Source organism: Indicator indicator, chromosome 26 (assembly GCF_027791375.1).
Source record: "Indicator indicator isolate 239-I01 chromosome 26, UM_Iind_1.1, whole genome shotgun sequence".
NCBI lineage: Eukaryota > Metazoa > Chordata > Aves > Piciformes > Indicatoridae > Indicator > Indicator indicator.
Window position 1 is genome coordinate 16,597,557 of NC_072035.1, and position 10,319 is coordinate 16,607,875.

General features: G+C 29.6%; 1 protein-coding gene across 6 annotated transcripts in view; it reads left to right on the top strand.

The window, feature by feature from the left end:
* Positions 1-2,045, top strand: part of ASCC2 (activating signal cointegrator 1 complex subunit 2) — a 34,952-nt gene extending 32,907 nt beyond the window's left edge. For all 6 annotated transcript variants that reach the window (XM_054392969.1, XM_054392970.1, XM_054392971.1 and 3 more), the window contains 2 exons: positions 754-830; positions 1,314-2,045. In XM_054392969.1, the coding sequence (XP_054248944.1) occupies positions 754-830; positions 1,314-1,482 (246 nt within the window). In that variant the 3' untranslated portion in view covers positions 1,483-2,045. The remainder of the gene's footprint in view (positions 1-753; positions 831-1,313) is intronic.
* The last annotated feature ends 8,274 nt before the right edge of the window (positions 2,046-10,319 follow it).

Consider the following 10,319-nt stretch of genomic DNA (forward strand, 5'->3'; position numbering starts at 1 on the left):
GGAGACGGACCTGGGAGTGCTGGTGGATAACAAATTATCCAAGCCCAATGGGATCCTGGGGGGGATTCAGAGGAGTGTGTCCAGCAGATCCAGGGAGCTTCTCCTCCCCCTCTACTCTGCCCTGGTGAGACCACACCTGGAATATTGCATCCAGTTCTGGGCTCCCCAGTTCAAGAGCGACAGGGATCTGCTGCAGAGAGTCCAAGAGAGGCTCCCAGGATGCTTGAGGGACTGGAGCAGTGCCCTGTGAGGAGAGGCTGAGAGCCCTGGGGCTGCTTAGTCTGGAGAAGACTGAGAGGAGATTTAATGTTTCTAAACATCTGAGGGCTGGGGATCAAGAGGCAGGGGCCAGGCTCTGCTCACTTGCCCCCTGGGATAGGACAAGGGGCAATGGAGAGAAACTCCAGCACAGGAGGTTCCACCTCAACAGGAGGAGGAACTTCTACACTGTGAGGCTCACAGAGCACTGGAACAGGCTGCCCAGAGAGGTTGTGGAGTCTCCTTCTGTGGAGACTTTCCAGCCCCATCTGGATGCATTCCTGTGTGACCTGTGCTGGATTCTCTGGTCCTGCTCTGGCAGGGGGGTTGGACTGGATGACCTCCAGAAGTCCCTTCCAACCCCTGTGATCCTGTGAGCCTGAGGATGAACAGTGAGTTGATTTTGTTCCATGCTCCACCAGGCTGACCTCCTGCTCTAGCCCTTTGCATGATGCTGAGGGGTTCACTGACCTCTTTCCTTCCTTCCTGTGGCAGGACCACTTTGTGCAGGACCCAGCTGTGCTGCGGGAGCGAGCCGAGGCCCGGCGGCTGGCCTACCTGGCCAGGAGGGGGTGAGTAGGGGACAGCTCTGTGGGGTGCAGCTCTGGCTCTGCAGTCAGCTGGTGCCTTGCTGCTGGCTGGAAGTGTTGAGGCTATGCCTGTTCCTTAACATTCCTGCACATCAGTTCACCACCATGCTGCTGGGAACTTCCTTTGCCCGACTTTTCCTTCCCTGCTGGTTGTTCTGTCCCATCAAACAGGCAGGCACTCTCCTTTGCCATGAGCAGCAGAACTCTGTGCAGGAGAGGGTCTTGGAGAGCACAGCTTGAGCAGCTCCCACAGGGCTTTCAGGACAGTTCAGCTGCTGGCTGTAGCTGACAGATTCAATGTGCAGGACACAGTCATGTAGCTAATGCTGCTGCTCAGCTATTGCAGAGCTGGGATGAGAAGAGGCCGAAGGCCAAATTCCTCACACCCAGTTGTTCCTTGGGATCAGTGGATTTTACCCACCAAGTGTGCAGTTTGTGGTGATGTCCTTTCTCTGTGTCCTGCAGACACAAGCACAACAGCTCAGCTGTGGTTGGGAATGCCAAGGGCCAGGGGCAGAACCGGGACACGGTGCAGGAGCGCAGGAAAAAGGAAGCAAACAAAAGCACAAGAGCAAACCACAACCGGCGAGCCATGGCTGACAGGAAGAGGAACAAAGGCATGATTCCCTCCTGAGAGATTCTGGGCCTGGCTGCTGCAGGACCCTGCCCCAGGCCTCTGCTTTGGCAGGAGGCAGCTCTGCTCTGTCCCCTCGGGGCTTGCTTCGTTGAAGGGACAATATCATGGTTCAGTACCTGGCTCCTGCAGAACTGCACACTCTGAGGGAGGGCTGTCTGCTGTTCATGGAAAGAAGCTGTCCTCCAGGCAGAGCCTGGCTGCTCTTCAGTTTGTAGAGATGTTTGTGATGACCTGCACCTTGACATGTCAGACAGGCTGCATCAGCCATTCCTTTCCTTTTCTACTATTTATAATTCTGAGAATTTTATTTTCATACCAGCTCTTTGTGCCCTCTCCACAACTTCCAGGCCCCACAGTGGGCAGCTCTGATCAGAGAAAGGCTTCTCTGGAACAGCTCTTGTAGCTTTCTGCTCCACTGCAATGCCTTTTCCTCAAAGCACAGCTTGCAGGTTGGTGGGAAAACATTCAGGCCATCCCTCTTGCCAGCAGACACAAAGGAGTTCAGGTCAGTTAAGACCTTAGCATCAATTTCTGTCCCTTGAGTGAGGTGTGTGTGAAAGCAAAATGGGCAAATAAACAATTTAAATCTTTTAGTTGGTGATTTTTTTAGGCTCTTACAAAGCCTATTGATCTGCAACTTGGAGGAAGCTCAACGAGCCTTTTAATGTGCTGTAGCTGCAGGCGGTGGAATTCAGCTGCTGTTTAGTGTGATGAGATCTCACCACAGCTGCTCAGACTGCAGATACCTAAAACATTGTGGCAGAGGCATCCTAAGCAAGATGACAGCAGCGTGGAAATTGGCAGCAAGGTCAGAGTCCCTGGGGAGCTGCCTCCTCAATAACCACTTGTCACACTCTGTGAAACAGAACTGCCCTGTTGGGGAGGCTGGCAGCTGATAGTAAACAGTTTGTAGTTGCTGGAAGGGCTTCTCCCGAGGGCTGTTTGGGGTTTTTTTTATGGAGCTGTTCCTTAGGCAGGGGAGACACACAAATTCCTGAGCTCACCCTGGAACCTGCTTGTGAGGTGCTCAGATGCCATGGCAGTGGCTGCTACACTGTGCCTAGGCAAGCCTGGAGTGTCTGCCAGCAGCTGGTGGTAAAACTGCTCCAGCACAGCTGGCACGGAGCGTTAGCACGTTCTGGAGTGCTGTCTCCATCCCAGGGATGAACTCTCAGCTAAACATTTGGCCCTTCCTTGGTGAGGCTGCTCTGTCCTGTGCATGCTGAGATTACTAGTGGGTGATGTGGCATTGGAGCTGCTCTTCCAGCTCCTTCTGAGTGCTGCGGAAGGAGAGCTCTGGGAATAATCAGCTCTGTGGGCACATACAGGGTTTGGGAATTAGCTCTGGGCACATCCAGGACTTGGGAATCCACTCTGGGCATGTACAGGGCTTGGGAATCAGCTCTGGGCACACAGGGTGGGGATACAGGGCTGAATGCTGCTGCCACACGGTGTGATGCTGGGCCTGCTTTCAGGAGGTGTAGGAATGACTCTCACCATCTGGTAAATAAGGTGAAGTCCTGAGTGCTCTGGGGACAAGGCTTTTATTTGCATGTCAGCACTGCCCAAGGCCGCTGATGACAAGGCACAGGGGAAAGGGAATTGCATCCACCAGCTTCCCCAAACCCACTGTCTAGGGCCAGTCACCTGCTGTCGTAACTCTGCTCTTCTGTAGCTGTTGTTCTCTGAGCTAAGAGCTTCACTTACTGCTCTAAGGCTGTTTTCCCCCTTTCCTGAGACCATCTTCAGTTGGTGCTTCTGAGAAGCTGCAGCTCCTCATCAGCTGCTCAGCACAGCGTGAAGCTATCAGCACTGTAGGGAGGGCTGGCAGCAAAGCGCCTGCAGCCTCTCACCCCACCATATCAGCCCAGGAAAACTGAAACCCTTCCTCCTAACCCCCCCTCCAGAAGCACAGCAGGGGCTGTGAAAGCTGCACTTGGGGTTTGCTCAACACCAGCACAAGGGTTTACTCCTTTTTGTGTTCTTAAACATTTCCCTCCTGACACCTATTTGCAAACCCAAGAAAGCTGCTTTCATTAGCACCGGCTCTAATTAGCTCTGCCTCATCCATTGCTAACAATTCCTCTTTAGTGAAAGTGTAGTGAGGAGGAGGGAGAGATGTGGCTTCTGGGCTGGGAAGGTGGGAAGACGAATCACTCAGCCAGATCTGCCTCCACTAGCAGAGCCCGGAGTAATTAACTGAATCATTACCCCAACAGTACTGGAGTAGTCCCCGTGGAGATGTTTGAAATGCCCACCAGGAGCAGTGGTGCACTCCTCCGTGAAACTGCTGAGGAGAAGATTTACTCCTTCCCTTCTGAGTCACTCAGTTAGAGGGGTGCAGGTTCCTGGCAGAGCTGAGGGCTCACTCTCTTCCCAGCAGCTCTGATTGGATCAGAAGCAGGCTGGCAGCATGCTGCACAGGTCTGACAAAGCCATTCTGCCCCTCAAGGGTCTGAAGGCACAGAAGGAGGTGGAGGAGTGACCTACACCCCAGCTCAGTGGGTTTATCAATGTCTACAGGGCAAGAGGATGGGGCCAGACTCTTGCCAGTGGTGCCCAGGGACAGCACCAGGGGCCACAGGCCCAAACTGGAACCCAGGAGGTTCCATCTGAACAGGAGAAACTTGTGTGGTGTGAGGGTGCTGGAGGCCTAGAGCAGGCTGCCCAGAGAGGTTGTGGAGTCTCCTTCTGTGGAGAGCTGCCAACCCCACCTGCCAACTGTGATGCTGGGCAAGCTGCTGTGGCTACCCTGCTTTAGCAGGGGGGGGTTGGACTGGATGATCTCCAGAAGTCCCCTCCAACCCCCACCATGCTGGGATTCTGTTTTGGACAAGCTGAAAGTGATCCATGGTTCCCATTTTCAGCCCAGCAAATTGATGGGCACCTACTACCACTTGCTGCAGTAGTTCTGAGGCTCAAGGGGCTAGGGATGAGGCAGATCTTGCTGGCTCAGGCCGGGGAGGCAGCAGCAGCTGCTGAAAACCACTGGCAGGTCAGAACCAACCTGCCCTGTATGAGAAATGTGAATGGTTTTAAGTCACTTCGATGTCAACAAGACCAGGAGAAAGCAGAGAGCTCCTCACCCCTCTCTCCAAGTTCTACTCAAGTAGCAGCCAAGGGTCCTGTCACAGACCACAGCTCTATTAATGCTTTCAGGCCATTTTTTGGATGTTGTGATTTCTCAGTATCTTAAAACTTAAAGCCTGTTTTTAGGTATTCTCCACCTCCTAGACAAGGAGAGGTGAGACACAGAGCCAGGTGAACACCCAGACAGGAGACATGGACCAAGAATGTTTTATTTTAACACAGTAAGTTTGAGAACAGCAGCAGAACTCCCTGAGTCCATCTCAGGTTACATCGTATCAGGAGGTGGCTGATACAATCTGGCTCGGAGTCGTTCAAGCAGGAATCCATTTCTATTTTGATACAACCAGCTTCAGGAGGCCAAATCCTTCTCTGCAGGGTCTATTTGCCACCCCAGGCTGGATCTTGCTGCTGAGCATTTTAATCCTCACTTCTCCTCATACTTGTGCTTGATGTGTTTCCACAGTTTCTGCATGCAAGACAAAGAACACAAACCCCAACCAGGCACCTTAGCTTCTAAGCACTCCTGCAATGAAGCTTCACTTCAAAATGCATGACAGCATGAAACCTACATCTGCAGCAGGTGACAGCATGAGGATAAAAAAGACTGTATGAAAACACAGCCACAGGTGCCAGCAGGGTACAGGTGGCAGAAGTATCACCACATGGGCACAGTCACCCTGTGCTTCCCTGCAGTACACACAGCCACACACCATGGGCTCAGATGAGCAGTGAGATGGCAACTGAAAGCCACCAGCACACAGGCTCAACCGGCCTGTGGAGGAGGAGGTGGATGGAACCAAGAGCCCTGGGCCTGGGGTTTTTGCTCCAGACAAGGAGGGAGCTGCTGCCATGCCATATCCCCTGTTCTCCTACATTAGAGTATTCCAGTCACAGCCTCAGCCTCCTTCAGTATGAAGGTGGTGAGACTCTGGAATGGGTTGCCCAGAGAGACTGTGGATGCCTCCTCCCTGGAGGTGTTCAAGGCCAGGTTGGATGAGACCTTGAGCAAGTCTAGCTGAGAGGTGTCCCTGCCGATGGCATGGAGGTTGGAGTGGATGATCTCTAAGGTCCCTTCCAAGCTGAGCCATTCTAGGATTCCTGCTCAGGCTGGAGAAGCAAATTCTCCTCCTGGAAACACAGGATGCCAACGGAATTTATTCTTACCTAAAAAAAAAAAAAAAAAAAAAAAAAAAAAAAAAAAAAAAAAAAAAAAAAAAAAAAAAAAAAAAAAAAAAAAAAAAAAAAAAAAAAAAAAAAAAAAAAAAAAAAAAAAAAAAAAAAAAAAAAAAAAAAAAAAAAAAAAAAAAAAAAAAAAAAAAAAAAAAAAAAAAAAAAAAAAAAAAAAAAAAAAAAAAAAAAAAAAAAAAAAAAAAAAAAAAAAAAAAAAAAAAAAAAAAAAAAAAAAAAAAAAAAAAAAAAAAAAAAAAAAAAAAAAAAAAAAAAAAAAAAAAAAAAAAAAAAAAAAAAAAAAAAAAAAAAAAAAAAAAAAAAAAAAAAAAAAAAAAAAAAAAAAAAAAAAAAAAAAAAAAAAAAAAAAAAAAAAAAAAAAAAAAAAAAAAAAAAAAAAAAAAAAAAAAAAAAAAAAAAAAAAAAAAAAAAAAAAAAAAAAAAAAAAAAAAAAAAAAAAAAAAAAAAAAAAAAAAAAAAAAAAAAAAAAAAAAAAAAAAAAAAAAAAAAAAAAAAAAAAAAAAAAAAAAAAAAAAAAAAAAAAAAAAAAAAAAAAAAAAAAAAAAAAAAAAAAAAAAAAAAAAAAAAAAAAAAAAAAAAAAAAAAAAAAAAAAAAAAAAAAAAAAAAAAAAAAAAAAAAAAAAAAAAAAAAAAAAAAAAAAAAAAAAAAAAAAAAAAAAAAAAAAAAAAAAAAAAAAAAAAAAAAAAAAAAAAAAAAAAAAAAAAAAAAAAAAAAAAAAAAAAAAAAAAAAAAAAAAAAAAAAAAAAAAAAAAAAAAAAAAAAAAAAAAAAAAAAAAAAAAAAAAAAAAAAAAAAAAAAAAAAAAAAAAAAAAAAAAAAAAAAAAAAAAAAAAAAAAAAAAAAAAAAAAAAAAAAAAAAAAAAAAAAAAAAAAAAAAAAAAAAAAAAAAAAAAAAAAAAAAAAAAAAAAAAAAAAAAAAAAAAAAAAAAAAAAAAAAAAAAAAAAAAAAAAAAAAAAAAAAAAAAAAAAAAAAAAAAAAAAAAAAAAAAAAAAAAAAAAAAAAAAAAAAAAAAAAAAAAAAAAAAAAAAAAAAAAAAAAAAAAAAAAAAAAAAAAAAAAAAAAAAAAAAAAAAAAAAAAAAAAAAAAAAAAAAAAAAAAAAAAAAAAAAAAAAAAAAAAAAAAAAAAAAAAAAAAAAAAAAAAAAAAAAAAAAAAAAAAAAAAAAAAAAAAAAAAAAAAAAAAAAAAAAAAAAAAAAAAAAAAAAAAAAAAAAAAAAAAAAAAAAAAAAAAAAAAAAAAAAAAAAAAAAAAAAAAAAAAAAAAAAAAAAAAAAAAAAAAAAAAAAAAAAAAAAAAAAAAAAAAAAAAAAAAAAAAAAAAAAAAAAAAAAAAAAAAAAAAAAAAAAAAAAAAAAAAAAAAAAAAAAAAAAAAAAAAAAAAAAAAAAAAAAAAAAAAAAAAAAAAAAAAAAAAAAAAAAAAAAAAAAAAAAAAAAAAAAAAAAAAAAAAAAAAAAAAAAAAAAAAAAAAAAAAAAAAAAAAAAAAAAAAAAAAAAAAAAAAAAAAAAAAAAAAAAAAAAAAAAAAAAAAAAAAAAAAAAAAAAAAAAAAAAAAAAAAAAAAAAAAAAAAAAAAAAAAAAAAAAAAAAAAAAAAAAAAAAAAAAAAAAAAAAAAAAAAAAAAAAAAAAAAAAAAAAAAAAAAAAAAAAAAAAAAAAAAAAAAAAAAAAAAAAAAAAAAAAAAAAAAACAAAAAAAAAAAAAAAAAAAAAAAAAAAAAAAAAAAAAAAAAAAAAAAAAAAAAAAAAAAAAAAAAAAAAAAAAAAAAAAAAAAAAAAAAAAAAAAAAAAAAAAAAAAAAAAAAAAAAAAAAAAAAAAAAAAAAAAAAAAAAAAAAAAAAAAAAAAAAAAAAAAAAAAAAAAAAAAAAAAAAAAAAAAAAAAAAAAAAAAAAAAAAAAAAAAAAAAAAAAAAAAAAAAAAAAAAAAAAAAAAAAAAAAAAAAAAAAAAAAAAAAAAAAAAAAAAAAAAAAAAAAAAAAAAAAAAAAAAAAAAAAAAAAAAAAAAAAAAAAAAAAAAAAAAAAAAAAAAAAAAAAAAAAAAAAAAAAAAAAAAAAAAAAAAAAAAAAAAAAAAAAAAAAAAAAAAAAAAAAAAAAAAAAAAAAAAAAAAAAAAAAAAAAAAAAAAAAAAAAAAAAAAAAAAAAAAAAAAAAAAAAAAAAAAAAAAAAAAAAAAAAAAAAAAAAAAAAAAAAAAAAAAAAAAAAAAAAAAAAAAAAAAAAAAAAAAAAAAAAAAAAAAAAAAAAAAAAAAAAAAAAAAAAAAAAAAAAAAAAAAAAAAAAAAAAAAAAAAAAAAAAAAAAAAAAAAAAAAAAAAAAAAAAAAAAAAAAAAAAAAAAAAAAAAAAAAAAAAAAAAAAAAAAAAAAAAAAAAAAAAAAAAAAAAAAAAAAAAAAAAAAAAAAAAAAAAAAAAAAAAAAAAAAAAAAAAAAAAAAAAAAAAAAAAAAAAAAAAAAAAAAAAAAAAAAAAAAAAAAAAAAAAAAAAAAAAAAAAAAAAAAAAAAAAAAAAAAAAAAAAAAAAAAAAAAAAAAAAAAAAAAAAAAAAAAAAAAAAAAAAAAAAAAAAAAAAAAAAAAAAAAAAAAAAAAAAAAAAAAAAAAAAAAAAAAAAAAAAAAAAAAAAAAAAAAAAAAAAAAAAAAAAAAAAAAAAAAAAAAAAAAAAAAAAAAAAAAAAAAAAAAAAAAAAAAAAAAAAAAAAAAAAAAAAAAAAAAAAAAAAAAAAAAAAAAAAAAAAAAAAAAAAAAAAAAAAAAAAAAAAAAAAAAAAAAAAAAAAAAAAAAAAAAAAAAAAAAAAAAAAAAAAAAAAAAAAAAAAAAAAAAAAAAAAAAAAAAAAAAAAAAAAAAAAAAAAAAAAAAAAAAAAAAAAAAAAAAAAAAAAAAAAAAAAAAAAAAAAAAAAAAAAAAAAAAAAAAAAAAAAAAAAAAAAAAAAAAAAAAAAAAAAAAAAAAAAAAAAAAAAAAAAAAAAAAAAAAAAAAAAAAAAAAAAAAAAAAAAAAAAAAAAAAAAAAAAACAAAAAAAAAAAAAAAAAAAAAAAAAAAAAAAAAAAAAAAAAAAAAAAAAAAAAAAAAAAAAAAAAAAAAAAAAAAAAAAAAAAAAAAAAAAAAAAAAAAAAAAAAAAAAAAAAAAAAAAAAAAAAAAAAAAAAAAAAAAAAAAAAAAAAAAAAAAAAAAAAAAAAAAAAAAAAAAAAAAAAAAAAAAAAAAAAAAAAAAAAAAAAAAAAAAAAAAAAAAAAAAAAAAAAAAAAAAAAAAAAAAAAAAAAAAAAAAAAAAAAAAAAAAAAAAAAAAAAAAAAAAAAAAAAAAAAAAAAAAAAAAAAAAAAAAAAAAAAAAAAAAAAAAAAAAAAAAAAAAAAAAAAAAAAAAAAAAAAAAAAAAAAAAAAAAAAAAAAAAAAAAAAAAAAAAAAAAAAAAAAAAAAAAAAAAAAAAAAAAAAAAAAAAAAAAAAAAAAAAAAAAAAAAAAAAAAAAAAAAAAAAAAAAAAAAAAAAAAAAAAAAAAAAAAAAAAAAAAAAAAAAAAAAAAAAAAAAAAAAAAAAAAAAAAAAAAAAAAAAAAAAAAAAAAAAAAAAAAAAAAAAAAAAAAAAAAAAAAAAAAAAAAAAAAAAAAAAAAAAAAAAAAAAAAAAAAAAAAAAAAAAAAAAAAAAAAAAAAAAAAAAAAAAAAAAAAAAAAAAAAAAAAAAAAAAAAAAAAAAAAAAAAAAAAAAAAAAAAAAAAAAAAAAAAAAAAAAAAAAAAAAAAAAAAAAAAAAAAAAAAAAAAAAAAAAAAAAAAAAAAAAAAAAAAAAAAAAAAAAAAAAAAAAAAAAAAAAAAAAAAAAAAAAAAAAAAAAAAAAAAAAAAAAAAAAAAAAAAAAAAAAAAAAAAAAAAAAAAAAAAAAAAAAAAAAAAAAAAAAAAAAAAAAAAAAAAAAAAAAAAAAAAAAAAAAAAAAAAAAAAAAAAAAAAAAAAAAAAAAAAAAAAAAAAAAAAAAAAAAAAAAAAAAAAAAAAAAAAAAAAAAAAAAAAAAAAAAAAAAAAAAAAAAAAAAAAAAAAAAAAAAAAAAAAAAAAAAAAAAAAAAAAAAAAAAAAAAAAAAAAAAAAAAAAAAAAAAAAAAAAAAAAAAAAAAAAAAAAAAAAAAAAAAAAAAAAAAAAAAAAAAAAAAAAAAAAAAAAAAAAAAAAAAAAAAAAAAAAAAAAAAAAAAAAAAAAAAAAAAAAAAAAAAAAAAAAAAAAAAAAAAAAAAAAAAAAAAAAAAAAAAAAAAAAAAAAAAAAAAAAAAAAAAAAAAAAAAAAAAAAAAAAAAAAAAAAAAAAAAAAAAAAAAAAAAAAAAAAAAAAAAAAAAAAAAAAAAAAAAAAAAAAAAAAAAAAAAAAAAAAAAAAAAAAAAAAAAAAAAAAAAAAAAAAAAAAAAAAAAAAAAAAAAAAAAAAAAAAAAAAAAAAAAAAAAAAAAAAAAAAAAAAAAAAAAAAAAAAAAAAAAAAAAAAAAAAAAAAAAAAAAAAAAAAAAAAAAAAAAAAAAAAAAAAAAAAAAAAAAAAAAAAAAAAAAAAAAAAAAAAAAAAAAAAAAAAAAAAAAAAAAAAAAAAAAAAAAA